The sequence below is a fragment of the Salmo trutta genome, chromosome 10 (assembly GCF_901001165.1).
Source record: "Salmo trutta chromosome 10, fSalTru1.1, whole genome shotgun sequence".
Taxonomy (NCBI): Eukaryota; Metazoa; Chordata; class Actinopteri; order Salmoniformes; family Salmonidae; genus Salmo; species Salmo trutta.
Window position 1 is genome coordinate 32,540,641 of NC_042966.1, and position 20,226 is coordinate 32,560,866.

General features: G+C 47.2%; 1 protein-coding gene across 1 annotated transcript in view; it reads left to right on the forward strand.

Moving 5' to 3' along the window:
- LOC115201574 (aspartate aminotransferase, cytoplasmic) overlaps window positions 1–17,703 on the forward strand; it is an 18,370-nt gene extending 667 nt beyond the window's left edge. Inside the window, exons 2-9 of the mRNA XM_029765336.1 lie at window positions 13,576–13,757; window positions 14,055–14,178; window positions 15,528–15,640; window positions 15,896–16,000; window positions 16,122–16,272; window positions 16,466–16,631; window positions 16,971–17,113; window positions 17,438–17,703. Coding sequence (XP_029621196.1) covers window positions 13,576–13,757; window positions 14,055–14,178; window positions 15,528–15,640; window positions 15,896–16,000; window positions 16,122–16,272; window positions 16,466–16,631; window positions 16,971–17,113; window positions 17,438–17,577 — 1,124 coding nt within the window. The 3' untranslated portion in view covers window positions 17,578–17,703. The remainder of the gene's footprint in view (window positions 1–13,575; window positions 13,758–14,054; window positions 14,179–15,527; window positions 15,641–15,895; window positions 16,001–16,121; window positions 16,273–16,465; window positions 16,632–16,970; window positions 17,114–17,437) is intronic.
- The last annotated feature ends 2,523 nt before the right edge of the window (window positions 17,704–20,226 follow it).

Here is a 20,226-nt window from a genome sequence, read left to right on the forward strand (position 1 = left end):
GCTATCAAACCGCAAACTGCAGACTACTAGGTCCTCCCCCGCTATCAAACCTGGAAACTGCAGACTACTAGGTCCTCCCCCGCTATCAAACCTGAAAACTGCAGACTACTAGGTCCTCCCCCGCTATCAAACCTGAAAACTGCAGACTACTAGGTCCTCCCCGCTATCAAACCGCAAACTGCAGACTACTAGGTCCTCCCCCGCTATCAAACCTGAAAACTGCAGACTACTAGGTCCTCCCCGCTATCAAACCGCAAACTGCAGACTACTAGGTCCTCCCCGCTATCAAACCTGGAAACTGCAGACTACTAGGTCCTCCCCCGCTATCAAACCTGAAAACTGCAGACTACTAGGTCCTCCCCCGCTATCAAACCTGAAAACTGCAGACTACTAGGTCCTCCCCGCTATCAAACCTCCATAATAAAATGAAACGCAGCCTAATGTCATCAGCTGCCTTGAAGGATAAAAAAACCTGCTTTCTGCTACTAAGAGCAGTGAATGTAGACTGAACTGACAACGGAGTGAAGAGCAGAAATCTCAACTAGCAAGCAAATCATAGCCATGAAAAATGTAGTGCGTATACGCCAAGTGTGGCTGTGCTCGTTGTAGATTATAAGAGTACATGGCCATTAAGGCCAGGTCGTTCTTCAAGATGTTCAAACGTTCATAGATGACCAGCAGGGCCAAATAATAGTCAGTGGTTATAGAGGGTACAACAGGTCAGCACCTCAGTAGTTAATGTCTGTTGACTTTTCATAGCTGAATATTCAGAGGTGGAGACAGCAGGTCCAGGACAAGGTGGGGGGAGAAAGAGAGGCGAGTTAGCGGGAACATACATAAGGTCACACAGGACACCAGATAAGACAGGAGAATTACACCACACTGACCCTAGCCCTCAGGCACATAGACTATTGCAGCATAGATACTGGGGACTGAGACGGGTGGTCGGCACAGTTAGCATAGCAAGGTCTATAACCTGTAGTTGGCAGTCATCCAAGGAAGTAGCTCTGTCACTGCCGTAGCAACAGACTGGAACAGGCCGGTAGTTGTTGATGGAGTAAATGAGTCATGGTCATATCACTATTAGTTGTAGCTAGATCAATGGACCGTGGTCATAGAGCAGTTCACTCCCATTCACGCCCTCTACGCTGATCCTCTACGCTGATCCTCTACGCTGATCCTCTACGCTGATCCTCTACGCTGATCCTCTACGCTGATCCTATGAGAACTCTAGCTAGAATAAACCCCAGTAGTGATCCTACTAGCTGGAATACACCCCAGTAGTGATCCTACTAGCTAGAATACACCCCAGTAGTGATCCTACTAGCTAGAATACACCCCAGTAGTGATCCTACTAGCTGGAATACACCCCAGTAGTGATCCTACTAGCTGGAATACACCCCAGTAGTGATCCTACTAGCTGGAATACACCCCAGTAGTGATCCTACTAGCTGGAATACACCCCAGTAGTGATCCTACTAGCTAGAATCCACCCCAGTAGTGGTCCTACTAGCTAGAATACACCCCAGTAGTGATCCTACTAGCTAGAATACACCCCAGTAGTGGTCCTACTAGCTGGAATACACCCCAGTAGTGGTCCTACTAGCTAGAATACACCCCAGTAGTGGTCCTACTAGCTAGAATACACCCCAGTAGTGATCCTACTAGCTAGAATACACCCCAGTAGTGGTCCTACTAGCTAGAATACACCCCAGTAGTGGTCCTACTAGCTAGAATCCACCCCAGTAGTGGTCCTACTAGCTGGAATACACCCCAGTAGTGGTCCTACTAGCTAGAATACACCCCAGTAGTGGTCCTACTAGCTAGAATACACCCCAGTAGTGATCCTACTAGCTAGAATACACCCCAGTAGTGGTCCTACTAGCTAGAATAAACCCCAGTAGTGATCCTACTAGCTGGAATACACCCCAGTAGTGATCCTACTAGCTAGAATACCCCCCAGTAGTGATCCTACTAGCTAGAATACACCCCAGTAGTGATCCTACTAGCTGGAATACACCCCAGTAGTGGTCCTACTAGCTAGAACACACCCCAGTAGTGGTCCTACTAGCTAGAATCCACCCCAGTAGTGGTCCTACTAGCTGGAATACACCCCAGTAGTGGTCCTACTAGCTGGAATACACCCCAGTAGTGGTCCTACTAGCTAGAATACACCCCAGTAGTGGTCCTACTAGCTGGAATACACCCCAGTAGTGGTCCTACTAGCTGGAATACACCCCAGTAGTGGTCCTACTAGCTAGAATACACCCCAGTAGTGGTCCTACTAGCTGGAATACACCCCAGTAGTGGTCCTACTAGCTAGAATACACCCCAGTAGTGGTCCTACTAGCTGGAATACACCCCAGTAGTGGTCCTACTAGCTAGAATACACCCCAGTAGTGGTCCTACTAGCTGGAATACACCCCAGTAGTGGTCCTACTAGCTGGAATACACCCCAGTAGTGGTCCTACTAGCTAGAATACACCCCAGTAGTGATCCTACTAGCTAGAATACACCCCAGTAGTGGTCCTACTAGCTAGAATCCACCCCAGTAGTGGTCCTACTAGCTGGAATACACCCCAGTAGTGGTCCTACTAGCTGGAATACACCCCAGTAGTGGTCCTACTAGCTGGAATACACCCCAGTAGTGGTCCTACTAGCTAGAATACACCCCAGTAGTGATGCTACTAACTAGAATACACCCCAGTAGTGGTCCTACTAGCTGGAATACACCCCAGTAGTGATCCTACTACCTAGAATACACCCCAGTAGTGATCCTACTAGCTAGAATACACCCCAGTAGTGATGCTACTAACTAGAATACACCCCAGTAGTGGTCCTACTAGCTAGAATCCACCCCAGTAGTGATCCTACTAGCTGGAATACACCCCAGTAGTGATCCTACTAGCTAGAATACACCCCAGTAGTGGTCCTACTAGCTAGAATCCACCCCAGTAGTGATCCTACTAGCTAGAATCCACCCCAGTAGTGATCCTACTAGCTGGAATACACCCCAGTAGTGATCCTACTAGCTAGAATACACCCCAGTAGTGATCCTACTAGCTGGAATACACCCCAGTAGTGATCCTACTAGCTGGAATACACCCCAGTAGTGATCCTACTAGCTAGAATACACCCCAGTAGTGATCCTACTAGCTGGAATACACCCCAGTAGTGGTCCTACTAGCTAGAATACACCCCAGTAGTGGTCCTACTAGCTAGAATACACCCCAGTAGTGATCCTACTAGCTAGAATACACCCCAGTAGTGGTCCTACTAGCTGGAATACACCCCAGTAGTGATCCTACTAGCTAGAATACACCCCAGTAGTGATCCTACTAACTAGAATACACCCCAGTAGTGATCCTACTAGCTGGAATACACCCCAGTAGTGATCCTACTAGCTGGAATACACCCCAGTAGTGGTCCTACTAGCTAGAATACACCCCAGTAGTGATCCTACTAGCTAGAATCCACCCCAGTAGTGATCCTACTATCTGGAATACACCCCAGTAGTGATCCTACTATCTGGAATACACCCCAGTAGTGGTCCTACTAGCTGGAATACACCCCAGTAGTGGTCCTACTAGCTGGAATACACCCCAGTAGTGATCCTACTAGCTGGAATACACCCCAGTAGTGGTCCTACTAGCTAGAACACACCCCAGTAGTGATCCTACTAGCTGGAATACACCCCAGTAGTGATCCTACTAGCTAGAATCCACCCCAGTAGTGATGCTACTAACTAGAATCCACCCCAGTAGTGATCCTACTAGCTGGAATACACCCCAGTAGTGATCCTACTAGCTGGAATACACCCCAGTAGTGATCCTACTAGCTGGAATACACCCCAGTAGTGATCCTACTAGCTGGAATACACCCCAGTAGTGATCCTACTAGCTGGAATACACCCCAGTAGTGATCCTACTAGCTAGAATCCACCCCAGTAGTGGTCCTACTAGCTAGAATACACCCCAGTAGTGATCCTACTAGCTAGAATACACCCCAGTAGTGGTCCTACTAGCTGGAATACACCCCAGTAGTGGTCCTACTAGCTGGAATACACCCCAGTAGTGGTCCTACTAGCTAGAATACACCCCAGTAGTGGTCCTACTAGCTAGAATACACCCCAGTAGTGGTCCTACTAGCTAGAATCCACCCCAGTAGTGGTCCTACTAGCTGGAATACACCCCAGTAGTGATCCTACTAGCTAGAATACACCCCAGTAGTGATCCTACTAGCTAGAATACACCCCAGTAGTGGTCCTACTAGCTAGAATACACCCCAGTAGTGATGCTACTAACTAGAATACACCCCAGTAGTGGTCCTACTAGCTGGAATACACCCCAGTAGTGATCCTACTACCTAGAATACACCCCAGTAGTGATCCTACTAGCTAGAATACACCCCAGTAGTGATGCTACTAACTAGAATACACCCCAGTAGTGGTCCTACTAGCTGGAATACACCCCAGTAGTGATCCTACTACCTAGAATACACCCCAGTAGTGATCCTACTAGCTAGAATACACCCCAGTAGTGATGCTACTAACTAGAATACACCCCAGTAGTGGTCCTACTAGCTAGAATCCACCCCAGTAGTGATCCTACTAGCTGGAATACACCCCAGTAGTGATCCTACTAGCTAGAATACACCCCAGTAGTGGTCCTACTAGCTAGAATACACCCCAGTAGTGGTCCTACTAGCTGGAATACACCGCAGTAGTGGTCCTACTAGCTAGAATACACCCCAGTAGTGGTCCTACTAGCTGGAATACACCCCAGTAGTGGTCCTACTAGCTAGAATACACCCCAGTAGTGATGCTACTAACTAGAATACACCCCAGTAGTGGTCCTACTAGCTGGAATACACCCCAGTAGTGATCCTACTACCTAGAATACACCCCAGTAGTGATCCTACTAGTTAGAATACACCCCAGTAGTGATGCTACTAACTAGAATACACCCCAGTAGTGGTCCTACTAGCTAGAATCCACCCCAGTAGTGATCCTACTAGCTGGAATACACCCCAGTAGTGATCCTACTAGCTAGAATACACCCCAGTAGTGGTCCTACTAGCTAGAATCCACCCCAGTAGTGATCCTACTAGCTGGAATACACCCCAGTAGTGATCCTACTAGCTGGAATACACCCCAGTAGTGATCCTACTAGCTGGAATACACCCCAGTAGTGGTCCTACTAGCTGGAATACACCCCAGTAGTGATCCTACTAGCTAGAATACACCCCAGTAGTGATCCTACTAGCTAGAATACACCCCAGTAGTGGTCCTACTAGCTGGAATACACCCCAGTAGTGATCCTACTAGCTAGAATACACCCCAGTAGTGATCCTACTAACTAGAATACACCCCAGTAGTGATCCTACTAGCTGGAATACACCCCAGTAGTGATCCTACTAGCTGGAATACACCCCAGTAGTGGTCCTACTAGCTAGAATACACCCCAGTAGTGATCCTACTAGCTAGAATCCACCCCAGTAGTGATCCTACTAGCTGGAATACACCCCAGTAGTGATCCTACTATCTGGAATACACCCCAGTAGTGGTCCTACTAGCTGGAATACACCCCAGTAGTGGTCCTACTAGCTGGAATACACCCCAGTAGTGATCCTACTAGCTGGAATACACCCCAGTAGTGGTCCTACTAGCTAGAACACACCCCAGTAGTGATCCTACTAGCTGGAATACACCCCAGTAGTGATCCTACTAGCTAGAATCCACCCCAGTAGTGATGCTACTAACTAGAATACACCCCAGTAGTGATCCTACTAGCTAGAATACACCCCAGTAGTGATCCTACTAGCTGGAATCCACCCCAGTAGTGATGCTACTAACTAGAATCCACCCCAGTAGTGATCCTACTAGCTGGAATACACCCCAGTAGTGGTCCTACTAGCTAGAATACACCCCAGTAGTGGTCCTACTAGCTAGAATACACCCCAGTAGTGGTCCTACTAGCTAGAATCCACCCCAGTAGTGGTCCTACTAGCTAGAATCCACCCCAGTAGTGGTCCTACTAGCTAGAATCCACCCCAGTAGTGGTCCTACTAGCTAGAATCCACCCCAGTAGTGGTCCTACTAGCTAGAATACACCCCAGTAGTGGTCCTACTAGCTAGAATACACCCCAGTAGTGGTCCTACTAGCTAGAATCCACCCCAGTAGTGATCCTACTAGCTAGAATACACCCCAGTAGTGATCCTACTAGCTAGAATACACCCCAGTAGTGGTCCTACTAGCTAGAATCCACCCCAGTAGTGATCCTACTAGCTAGAATCCACCCCAGTAGTGATCCTACTAGCTGGAATACACCCCAGTAGTGATCCTACTAGCTAGAATACACCCCAGTAGTGATCCTACTAGCTAGAATACACCCCAGTAGTGGTCCTACTAGCTAGAATACACCCCAGTAGTGATCCTACTAGCTAGAATACACCCCAGTAGTGGTCCTACTAGCTGGAATACACCCCAGTAGTGATCCTACTAGCTAGAATACACCCCAGTAGTGATCCTACTAACTAGAATACACCCCAGTAGTGATCCTACTAGCTGGAATACACCCCAGTAGTGATCCTACTAGCTGGAATACACCCCAGTAGTGGTCCTACTAGCTAGAATCCACCCCAGTAGTGATCCTACTAGCTAGAATCCACCCCAGTAGTGGTCCTACTAGCTAGAATCCACCCCAGTAGTGATCCTACTAGCTAGAATCCACCCCAGTAGTGATCCTACTATCTGGAATACACCCCAGTAGTGATCCTACTATCTGGAATACACCCCAGTAGTGGTCCTACTAGCTGGAATACACCCCAGTAGTGGTCCTACTAGCTGGAATACACCCCAGTAGTGATCCTACTAGCTGGAATACACCCCAGTAGTGGTCCTACTAGCTAGAACACACCCCAGTAGTGATCCTACTAGCTGGAATACACCCCAGTAGTGATCCTACTAGCTAGAATCCACCCCAGTAGTGATGCTACTAACTAGAATACACCCCAGTAGTGATCCTACTAGCTAGAATACACCCCAGTAGTGATGCTACTAACTAGAATACACCCCAGTAGTGATCCTACTAGCTGGAATACACCCCAGTAGTGGTCCTACTAGCTAGAATACACCCCAGTAGTGGTCCTACTAGCTAGAATCCACCCCAGTAGTGGTCCTACTAGCTAGAATCCACCCCAGTAGTGGTCCTACTAGCTAGAATCCACCCCAGTAGTGGTCCTACTAGCTAGAATCCACCCCAGTAGTGGTCCTACTAGCTAGAATACACCCCAGTAGTGGTCCTACTAGCTAGAATACACCCCAGTAGTGGTCCTACTAGCTAGAATCCACCCCAGTAGTGATCCTACTAGCTAGAATACACCCCAGTAGTGATGCTACTAACTAGAATACACCCCAGTAGTGGTCCTACTAGCTGGAATACACCCCAGTAGTGGTCCTACTAGCTGGAATACACCCCAGTAGTGGTCCTACTAGCTGGAATACACCCCAGTAGTGATCCTACTAGCTAGAATACACCCCAGTAGTGGTCCTACTAGCTAGAATCCACCCCAGTAGTGGTCCTACTAGCTGGAATACACCCCAGTAGTGGTCCTACTAGCTGGAATACACCCCAGTAGTGGTCCTACTAGCTGGAATACACCCCAGTAGTGGTCCTACTAGCTAGAATACACCCCAGTAGTGATGCTACTAACTAGAATACACCCCAGTAGTGGTCCTACTAGCTGGAATACACCCCAGTAGTGATCCTAATACCTAGAATACACCCCAGTAGTGATCCTACTAGCTAGAATACACCCCAGTAGTGATGCTACTAACTAGAATACACCCCAGTAGTGGTCCTACTAGCTAGAATCCACCCCAGTAGTGATCCTACTAGCTGGAATACACCCCAGTAGTGATCCTACTAGCTAGAATACACCCCAGTAGTGGTCCTACTAGCTAGAATACACCCCAGTAGTGGTCCTACTAGCTAGAATACACCCCAGTAGTGATCCTACTAGCTAGAATACACCCCAGTAGTGGTCCTACTAGCTGGAATACACCCCAGTAGTGATCCTACTAGCTAGAATACACCCCAGTAGTGATCCTACTAACTAGAATACACCCCAGTAGTGATCCTACTAGCTGGAATACACCCCAGTAGTGATCCTACTAGCTGGAATACACCCCAGTAGTGGTCCTACTAGCTAGAATCCACCCCAGTAGTGGTCCTACTAGCTAGAATCCACCCCAGTAGTGGTCCTACTAGCTAGAATCCACCCCAGTAGTGATCCTACTAGCTAGAATCCACCCCAGTAGTGATCCTACTATCTGGAATACACCCCAGTAGTGATCCTACTATCTGGAATACACCCCAGTAGTGGTCCTACTAGCTGGAATACACCCCAGTAGTGGTCCTACTAGCTGGAATACACCCCAGTAGTGATCCTACTAGCTGGAATACACCCCAGTAGTGGTCCTACTAGCTAGAACACACCCCAGTAGTGATCCTACTAGCTGGAATACACCCCAGTAGTGATCCTACTAGCTAGAATCCACCCCAGTAGTGATGCTACTAACTAGAATACACCCCAGTAGTGATCCTACTAGCTAGAATACACCCCAGTAGTGATCCTACTAGCTGGAATACACCCCAGTAGTGATCCTACTAGCTGGAATACACCCCAGTAGTGATCCTACTAGCTGGAATACACCCCAGTAGTGATCCTACTAGCTGGAATACACCCCAGTAGTGATCCTACTAGCTAGAATCCACCCCAGTAGTGGTCCTACTAGCTAGAATACACCCCAGTAGTGATCCTACTAGCTAGAACACACCCCAGTAGTGGTCCTACTAGCTAGAATACACCCCAGTAGTGGTCCTACTAGCTAGAATACACCCCAGTAGTGGTCCTACTAGCTAGAATCCACCCCAGTAGTGGTCCTACTAGCTGGAATACACCCCAGTAGTGGTCCTACTAGCTAGAATACACCCCAGTAGTGGTCCTACTAGCTAGAATACACCCCAGTAGTGATCCTACTAGCTAGAATACACCCCAGTAGTGGTCCTACTAGCTAGAATAAACCCCAGTAGTGATCCTACTAGCTGGAATACACCCCAGTAGTGATCCTACTAGCTAGAATACCCCCCAGTAGTGATCCTACTAGCTAGAATACACCCCAGTAGTGATCCTACTAGCTGGAATACACCCCAGTAGTGGTCCTACTAGCTAGAATACACCCCAGTAGTGGTCCTACTAGCTAGAAAACACCCCAGTAGTGGTCCTACTAGCTAGAATACACCCCAGTAGTGGTCCTACTAGCTAGAATCCACCCCAGTAGTGGTCCTACTAGCTGGAATACACCCCAGTAGTGGTCCTACTAGCTAGAATACACCCCAGTAGTGGTCCTACTAGCTAGAATACACCCCAGTAGTGGTCCTACTAGCTGGAATACACCCCAGTAGTGGTCCTACTAGCTGGAATACACCCCAGTAGTGGTCCTACTAGCTAGAATACACCCCAGTAGTGGTCCTACTAGCTGGAATACACCCCAGTAGTGGTCCTACTAGCTAGAATACACCCCAGTAGTGATCCTACTAGCTAGAATCCACCCCAGTAGTGGTCCTACTAGCTGGAATACACCCCAGTAGTGGTCCTACTAGCTAGAATACACCCCAGTAGTGGTCCTACTAGCTGGAATACACCCCAGTAGTGGTCCTACTAGCTAGAATACACCCCAGTAGTGATGCTACTAACTAGAATACACCCCAGTAGTGGTCCTACTAGCTGGAATACACCCCAGTAGTGATCCTACTACCTAGAATACACCCCAGTAGTGATCCTACTAGCTAGAATACACCCCAGTAGTGATGCTACTAACTAGAATACACCCCAGTAGTGGTCCTACTAGCTAGAATCCACCCCAGTAGTGATCCTACTAGCTGGAATACACCCCAGTAGTGATCCTACTAGCTAGAATACACCCCAGTAGTGGTCCTACTAGCTAGAATCCACCCCAGTAGTGATCCTACTAGCTAGAATACACCCCAGTAGTGATCCTACTAGCTGGAATACACCCCAGTAGTGATCCTACTAGCTAGAATACACCCCAGTAGTGGTCCTACTAGCTGGAATACACCCCAGTAGTGGTCCTACTAGCTGGAATACACCCCAGTAGTGGTCCTACTAGCTAGAATACACCCCAGTAGTGATCCTACTAGCTAGAATACACCCCAGTAGTGGTCCTACTAGCTGGAATACACCCCAGTAGTGATCCTACTAGCTAGAATACACCCCAGTAGTGATCCTACTAACTAGAATACACCCCAGTAGTGATCCTACTAGCTGGAATACACCCCAGTAGTGATCCTACTAGCTGGAATACACCCCAGTAGTGGTCCTACTAGCTAGAATACACCCCAGTAGTGATCCTACTAGCTAGAATCCACCCCAGTAGTGATCCTACTAGCTGGAATACACCCCAGTAGTGATCCTACTAGCTGGAATACACCCCAGTAGTGGTCCTACTAGCTGGAATACACCCCAGTAGTGGTCCTACTAGCTGGAATACACCCCAGTAGTGATCCTACTAGCTGGAATACACCCCAGTAGTGGTCCTACTAGCTAGAATACACCCCAGTAGTGATCCTACTAGCTAGAATACACCCCAGTAGTGGTCCTACTAGCTGGAATACACCCCAGTAGTGATCCTACTAGCTGGAATACACCCCAGTAGTGATCCTACTAGCTAGAATCCACCCCAGTAGTGATGCTACTAACTAGAATACACCCCAGTAGTGATCCTACTAGCTAGAATACACCCCAGTAGTGATCCTACTAGCTGGAATCCACCCCAGTAGTGATGCTACTAACTAGAATACACCCCAGTAGTGATCCTACTAGCTGGAATACACCCCAGTAGTGATCCTACTAGCTGGAATACACCCCAGTAGTGGTCCTACTAGCTGGAATACACCCCAGTAGTGGTCCTACTAGCTAGAATACACCCCAGTAGTGGTCCTACTAGCTGGAATACACCCCAGTAGTGGTCCTACTAGCTAGAATACACCCCAGTAGTGGTCCTACTAGCTGGAATACACCCCAGTAGTGGTCCTACTAGCTAGAATCCACCCCAGTAGTGGTCCTACTAGCTAGAATCCACCCCAGTAGTGGTCCTACTAGCTAGAATCCACCCCAGTAGTGGTCCTACTAGCTAGAATCCACCCCAGTAGTGGTCCTACTAGCTAGAATCCACCCCAGTAGTGGTCCTACTAGCTAGAATCCACCCCAGTAGTGATCCTACTAGCTAGAATACACCCCAGTAGTGGTCCTACTAGCTAGAATACACCCCAGTAGTGGTCCTACTAGCTAGAATACACCCCAGTAGTGATCCTACTAGCTAGAATACACCCCAGTAGTGATCCTACTAGCTAGAATACACCCCAGTAGTGATGCTACTAACTAGAATACACCCCAGTAGTGATCCTACTAGCTAGAATCCACCCCAGTAGTGATCCTACTAGCTGGAATAAACCCCAGTAGTGGTCCTACTAGCTAGAATACACCCCAGTAGTGGTCCTACTAGCTAGAATCCACCCCAGTAGTGGTCCTACTAGCTAGAATACACCCCAGTAGTGATCCTACTAGCTAGAATACACCCCAGTAGTGGTCCTACTAGCTAGAATCCACCCCAGTAGTGGTCCTACTAGCTAGAATCCACCCCAGTTGTGATCCTACTAGCTAGAACACACCCCAGTAGTGGGGTGGAACGGAGCCACTTCACACCTTGTGTGTGTTCTTCTTACTGGATCTTTGTGTGGTGCTGTTAATATATAACACTGCAGCGCAGAGGCCAAAAGGCTGAAGTCCTGGTGTGTGTGTGTTGCCTGTGACCGCTTGCTTGGCCTTTTCAGGACTACAGGATTAGCGTTGAGAAATACCATGACGTATTCCTCTCATAATTCCACTGTCCCGCAGCCCAGGCAGGAAATTCATCTTCCTCGGGCCTCAGAACAACCGTTGTCAGGAGTTTCTAGGGTCTCATTATTAAGTAATCCCTTCCTGTGGCTGGAAATAGCCAAGATAAACCTAGTGTTAGAATGCTCAGATTTTTTTTTTAATTTAATTTTTTTACCTTTATTTAACTAGGCAAGTCAGTTAAATTCTTATTTTCAATGACAGCCTAGGAATAGTGGGTTAACTACCTTGTTCAGGGGTAGAACGACAGATTTTTACCTTGTCAGCTCTGGGATTTGATCTAACGACCTTGTGGTTACTAGTCCAACGCTCTAACCACTAGGCTACCTGCCGCCCCAATAGAGGAGAGGGACTCATGTTCACTTAGGAAAATATCTGTTTTCTCTTGAACTTCAGTCACAAATTAGGCCTTTTGCTCTGTTAGAAAGTGGATGTGAGTGGAAGTATGTTTACAGACTATTGCAGTCAATAAGTGAGCAGATAAGATCATGTTACAGACAGGCGTGCCCTCTCCTCATTAGCTCAATAACACTGTTAACTCAGTAAGTTACTAGTGTTGCTGTCTTATCAGTGGTGGCTGGCGGGAGTTTAGAACCGCAGGGGAAAGTGTACGGCTGTAGTCTGACATTAGTATCGGGTTGTATCCTGATCTGATTAAACCACTAAAACAAACCTTTGCAAAGTTGGAATTTTATTTCACCTTTATTTATACAGGTAAGTCAATTAGGAAACAGGTCGTCATTGTAAATAACAATTTATCAGGGAACGAGTGCAGCACATATAACACACATAGCTTAAACAATATCATACCATTAACAGTCAAAAATACACATGAAGTTGCCCGCCAGAGACCTAAAGGTAGGGAGAGACCTAAAGGTAGGGAGAGACCTAAAGGTAGGGAGAGACCTAAAGGTAGGGAGAGACCTAAAGGTAGGGAGAGACCTAAAGGTAGGGGGAGACCTAAAGGTAGGGAGAGACCTAAAGGTAGGGAGAGACCTAAAGGTAGGGGGAGACCTAAAGGTAGGGAGAGACCTAAAGGTAGGGGGAGACCTAAAGGTAGGGAGAGACCTAAAGGTAGGGAGAGACCTAAAGGTAGGGAGAGACCTAAAGGTAGGGAGAGACCTAAAGGTAGGGGGAGACCTAAAGGTAGGGGGAGACCTAAAGGTAGTAATGCTCCTCCTGGATGGGTTGCTCACCAGGGCAGTAATGCTCCTCCTGGATGGGTTGCTCACCAGGGCAGTAATGCTCCTCCTGGATGGGTTGCTCACCAGGGCAGTAATGCTCCTCCTGGATGGGTTGCTCACCAGGGCAGTAATGCTCCTCCTGGATGGGTTGCTCACCAGGGCAGTAATGCTCCTCCTGGATGGGTTGCTCACCAGGGCAGTAATGCTCCTCCTGGATGGGTTGCTCACCAGGGCAGTAATGCCAGCTGCAGAGAAAGCCCTGGGGCCAGAGTTGGGCTACTACAAAATGTACAACATAAAGCAAACACAACTCTAGTAAAAACACTTAGCTAGTAGGCTATATCAGGGCCATATATTGGAAACGCTGTATCCCTCCTCAGCCGCTATAGCTAGCCTGTCTCTCCCCTCCAGCCTATAGGACAGATGAGGGCCAGCCCTGGGTGCTGCCCGTGGTTAAGAAGGTGGAGAAGATCATCGTAGCAGACAACAGTCTGAACCATGAGTACCTGCCCATCCTGGGTCTGCCTGAGTTTAGGTCCTCTGCATCCAAGATCGCTCTGGGAGAAGACAGCCCTGCCATCCAGGAGAACAGGGTAGGGTAGTTTATGAGGTTGTGTTGGTGGGTTGTGTTGTGTGTGTGTGCTCGATCATGCATATATTGAGCTGAATTTGCATTTAAATTAGTACTGGTGAGCTACATTGCTCTTAAGCAGTTAAGTCACTTATCTAGTGTCTCTCCTCCACCCCCTCGGTCTCTGTCGCTCTCTCTCCCTATCCCTCTCTCACCTCTCTCCCTATCGCTCTCTCACTCTTTCCTGCTCTTCTCTCCCTATCCTCCTCTCTCGCTCTCTCTCTCATTCTGTATGTCTGTGTCTTGCTCTCTCTGTCAGGTGGGAGCGGTGCAGTGTCTGGGGGGTACAGGCGCTCTGAAGATGGGGGCTGAGTTTCTCAGACGCTGGTACAACGGGAACGACAACATGAAAACACCTGTCTACGTCTCAGCGCCTACCTGGGGTAGGCACACACACACACACATGCGCACACTGGAATGACAAAATTAAACAGCTGTCTACATCTCTGCTCGTACGGTTGATCCGGAGCTGTATAATCAGACAGATATGACATGGCAGGGCGTGTAAACTATCACAGATTACAAAGGGAAACCCAGCCACCAGCTGCCCAGTGACTGGAGCCTACCAGACAAGCTAAATTCCAACACTGAACCATGCATGAGAGCACCAGCTGTTCCGAACGACTGTGTGATCTTGCTCTCCGTAGCTGATGTGAGTAAGACCTTTAAAATAGGTTAACATTCACAAGACCGCAGGGCCAGGATGCGTATTCAGAACATGCGCTGACCAACTGTCAAATGTCTTCACTGACGTTTTCAACCTCTCTCTGACCCAGCCTGTAATACCTACATGTTTCAAGCAGGCCACCATAGTCCCTGCGCCCAAGAACGCCAAGGTAACCTGTCTAAATGACTATTGTCCCGTAGCACTCACATCTGTAGCCATGAAATGCTTTGAAAGGCTGATCATGGCTCACATCAACACCATCATCCCAGACACCCTGGCAACAACAAATCTGCCACTCTGACCCTTAACATGGGAGCCCCTTAGGGGTGTGTGCTTAGTCCCGTCCTCTACTCCTTATTCACCCTCAACTGCGTGACTCCAACACCATCATTAAGTTTGCTGATGACACAGTGGTGATGAGACGGCCTACAGGGAGGAGGTCAAGTTATTGTTACTCATCGTGTATTTATTCTTTGTTTTGTTCTATTATTTACCTTCTTGTCGAGAGCCATGCGTCCTCCGAAAAACAACCCCGCCAAGCCGCACGGCTTCTTGACACTGCTTGTTTAACCCGGAAGCCAGCCGCACCAATGTGTTGGAGGAAACACTGTCCAGCTGGCGACCGAAGTCAGCGTGCATGCACCCGGCCCGCCACAAGGAGTCGCTAGAGCGCGATGGGACAAGGACATTCCGGCCCGACCAAACCCTCCTCTAACCCGGACGACGCTTGGCCAATTGTGCACCGCCTCATGGGTCTCCCGGGCGTGGGAATAAACCCGGGTGTGTAGGGATGCCTCTAGCACTGCGATGCAGAGCCTTAGACCTCTGCACCACCCGGGAGGCCTTGATATGTTATCTGGAGCTTCTGCTTGTTCTCTTAATATTTCATTAGTAGGTGATTTACAGCATGTTACTTTTTATTTTGGTTCATGGCTCTGCAATAGAGCCATCAAATAATTTCAGCTAATGTTACAAAGGAGGCCTATAAAGACATGATTTGGAAAATAATTCTCTATTAGGGAAAAGGCAGAGTGTTATAAAACCTGCTCTACTGTTTGTTTCTAGAGAACCACAACGCTGTGTTTGCCAACGCTGGGTTCGAGGACGTCCGTCCCTATAAGTACTGGGACGCAGAGAAGCGGGGACTGGATCTTGGCGGTTTCCTAGGTGACCTGGAGGTGAGCCGCTGACCTCTGAACAGGTGGTGTTGACATGGAGACCAGACCGGCTCCCGAACTCTGAGCTGACCTCACAATAGTGAATATTTAATATCAGAAATGGTCATGTCTACCTTGAAAGTAAATTAGCTTTTTACACACTGTTGAAAAGATGATATGTTTAGCTTTAACGATACCAACTTCCTGTATCAGCTCTCAGTACTCTGTCATTTGGCTGCCCTGTAGTCTAACACTGACCTTTGACCCCGGTCCCAGACTGCACCAAAGCATTCCATCTTCGTTTTGCACGCTTGTGCCCACAACCCCACCGGCACAGACCCTACACACGTAGAGTGGATGCAGGTGGCTGAGGTCATGAAGGTAAGACTGTGTGTACACGTTATTATAAGAAAATATATATATTTTTTTTGGCATGACATCTTTTCTAATTTCTGAAGATGTTTTAATCTTTGTCCTTTTTCTTTTCTCTCTCCCCCTCCAGAGGAGGAAGCTGTTTGTGTTCTTTGACTCTGCGTACCAGGGCTTTGCGTCAGGCTGTCTGGATAAGGATGCATGGGCAGTGCGCTACTTTGTCACCCAGGGCTTTGAGATGTTCTGTGCCCAGTCCTTCTCCAAGAACTTTGGCCTTTACAGTGAGACAGACAGACCCCCCCCACCCACCCACACACACACACACACACACACCCAGAAAGATGCAGGGAAACATAAATGAAACCAAACTACAGTATGCATTCCTACTCCCACCTCTCATGTTTCACATTTCATTCTACATAATGTCATCTGTAAACTGCAGAGACCCAAAATGAAGATTCTGTCTCCTGTCAGATGAACGTGTGGGGAACCTGACCATCGTAGCTCGGGATGCTGACAACGTGAGGAGGGTTCTGTCTCAGATGGAGAAGATTGTCAGGGTAACCTGGTCCAACCCTCCCTCCCAGGGTGCCAGGCTGGTCGCCATCACACTCAACACAGCTGAACTCTTGGCTGAATGGTGGGGACGCACACAGGTCCATAGTGTATGCACGTCCAACAGTTCTACACCAGTGTTAAAACGTTGAAATCACAGGCGGCCGGTGGAACCTTGGTTGGGGAGGACGGGCTCAGAGTTAATGGCTGGAAGAGAGTCAATCGATTGGTATTGAACACCTCAAACACATGGTTTCCACCTGTTTGATGCCGTTCCAGACATTACTATGAGGCATCCTCCCCTCAGCAACCTCCTGTAATTAAAATATATCCTCTCTTCATCCCCCTCTCTCTCTCGTTCGCTCCTTCTCTCATCCCTTCCTCTCTCTCTCTCCCTCCCACCTCCCCCCTCTCCCTGTTGTAGGAAGGATAATGTGAAGACCATGGCAGACCGTGTGTTGTTGATGAGGGCTTCACTCCAGGCTAAACTGCAGGCTCTGGGAACACCAGGAACATGGGACCACATCACACAGCAGATCGGCATGTTCAGCTTCACTGGCCTCAACCGTGAGTACGCGCGTACACACACCTTTTTGTCTCATCACATACGCTGCTGTTACTGTTTAATATCTGTCCTGTTGCCTGGTGACTATCACTACCTGTATGTACAGTACCAGTCAAAAGTTTTGATACACCTACTCATTCAATGGTTTTTCTTTATTTGTACTATTTTCTACATTGTAGAATAATAGTGAAGACAAAAACTATGAAATAGCACATATGGATTCATATAGTAAAGGGCCCTGCTAGTCTACACCTGTTTGTTTATGAAGCATTTGATAAATACCATTTGATTTGTTCCTACCGTTTTAATATTTTGTCTCTGTCCAGCTAAACAAGTGGAGTACATGATCAAGGAGAGGAGTGTCTACCTAATGGCCAGCGGTCGTATCAACATGTGTGGTCTGACCACGAAGAACATCGACTATGTGGCCGAGTCTATCCACGAGACTGTTGTCAACGTCCAGTAGAAGACTTCAATGCCTTTAGCACTGCCCCCCCGTCCACCTGCAGTGTGTGTGTATAATGTATTAGACCAAGGGGGAGCAAAGTACGGCCCACGGGCCACATCCGGCCCGCGAGACATTTACAAAAAATATATAGATATTTTTTTTTTATATATATATTTTTTTCTCCCCAATTTTGTGGTATCCAATTGGTAGTTATAGTCTTGTCCCATCGCTGCAACTCCCGTACGGACTCCGGAAAGGCGAAGGTCGAGAGCCGTGCTTCCTCTGAAACACGACCCGACCCAGCCAAGCCGCACTGCTTCTTGACACAATGTCCGCTTAACCCAGAAGCCAGCCGCACCAATGTGTCGGAGGAAACACTAAACACATGGCGACAGTGTCAGCGCGCATGCGCCTGGCCCGCCAAACGAGTCGCTAGAGCGCGATGGGACAAGGAAATCTCGGCCTGCCCAACCCTCTCCTAGCCTGGACGACGCTGGGCCAATTGTGCACCACCTCATGGGTCTCCCAGTCACGGTCAGCTGTGACACAGCCTGGGATCAAACCCAGGTCTGTAGTGGCACCTCAAACACTGCGATGCAGTGCCTTAGACCGCTGCATCACTCGGAGGCCCCCGCAAATTGATTTTAACAAACAATTGGTCCCCCAAGAAATGCGGCCCTCCATTGAATTTCAAAATCCCAATGTGGCCCTCGAGCCAAAAGTTTGCCCACCCCTGTGTTAGACCAAACACACAGAAGCCCCCTTCCTAACTCCCAGCGCACAACTGTACGCTGAGCTGATGATGTCACTGCCTGTCTACAGATATATTCTATTTTAACCCTTAAACTAATGCACAAGGCAGCGTAACAGTTAAAGAGAAGTGTAAATCATTTGTCTGTGTGGCTCTGTGTGTGTCTTCATCACTGCTGCTTGCAGTGGAGAGGGGCGTCATGAATAAGCAGTCTGTGTCAGGACATTGTAGATGCTGTGTGGTTCCACACTAAGGCACTGACTGGCTGTCTCTCGACACTTTGAGATGGCTTCCTTTCCTCATCTCCTTCATTATAACTGATGTTTCTTCCACCTGTCATGTTCAGCCAGATCAGTGATCATGGAGGGAAGGAAACAAGGAAAGGAGATATGGAAAATAAGCTGTAGTGTTTAAACTATTGAGACACAGGCCAAGTGTATCTGGGTGTATTAGACTCGCTCCAGCAGTGCTGGTGATGATGCTCTTCCATTGCTTAATCATTTTATTAACATTACCATGTGATTAGTATTGCTGGGGTCGTTCTTCAATTGCGGTGGTATTGTGGCCTGGCATTTTGGCCAAAAATTCAACTTAATTATTGTAGATTTTTTTAATTTAAATGTATTTTAGTATATCTTCCCATTCTAAATCAACTAAGATGGCCACTTAATGACATTATGATAACATTGTGCCATCGGTAGGAGCAGTAACACCAATGACGGTAACACTAATGAGAAATTTTAGGTTAAATTTAAAGGTTACATTTTAGGTTAAATTTTTTGGTGATTTTCTTAAATTGATGCAACATATACTCAAATCTAAAGTCATTTGCTCTTTGAAAATCATTTTTTTATATGATTAATTTTGCTCACAATGTCATTTCCCTACATTTTAAATTGAATAACACCGAGGGACACTTTGGATTTCGTGATATCAAAGTATCAATGGAATCCTCATATTTATGACCTACAGGGTGTGATTAATGAACAATTCTCTTTAATATAGACCCCTCCCGATAACTTTACCACTGGAGGGAATGCTCAAGGTTCTTGTTTATATTTGCAATGAGTGATTGTCAAGGCAGGAACACTGAAGACAGACACCTGAGGGACAGACAGACTATTTTAAAAGAAATGGTTATTTTAATAGCCTCCTTTTGTTTTTATTGATGTATACGATACCATTTTTTTTCACTTTCTAGCATTAAAAATAATACATACATCTAAATCCCCAAAACATATCTGTACAACTCTACACATCACTACTGGGACAATCCAATTTGTTTACCCTAAGTACTTTAAAAACAATGCATAAACATAGTTTTGCAGTATAAAAGACATGTTTTATCATTGATAAACAGTTAAAAATGTTTTGGGTTATATTGATGTGTAACTATTTGTCATTTAAGTATTTTTCATGGTTGCAAGAGATTCAAATGCCACCACAATTCAAGAACGACCCGGTTAGGATGATTCCATTCCTATTGTAAAATGCACATTCCCTATTCTGTTTGACTTACCACCTGTATACGTTTTATAGGAGTTGTTTGGGTCCACTTGAGAGCAAATGTCGCTAAATCTTAACTGTGACCCAAGTAAACAGTATTTGACTTGGAAAAAGTACTAGAGTGAAACAATCAATTGACCAAATCAGTCACGCACTAAATATATGTAGGAGAGATGTAGGACGTTATATTTACAATCATGTTTATTTTAGCGCAAGGGGACTTGAAGTAAAAATCCTGTATTACCTCAGACCTAAGCTCTATGGAGCGCTCTGTTGGGGAAGCTGTTCTGGGGTGTGCTCAATAAGGACAAATAGGACTGTTCTCAAAGCGTTCTCAATCAGAGAGCAATAATCACTTTTTGTTCTTTTTTTAAACATTTTAATTAAGGGTCTGATCAGTCTGTTCTGAT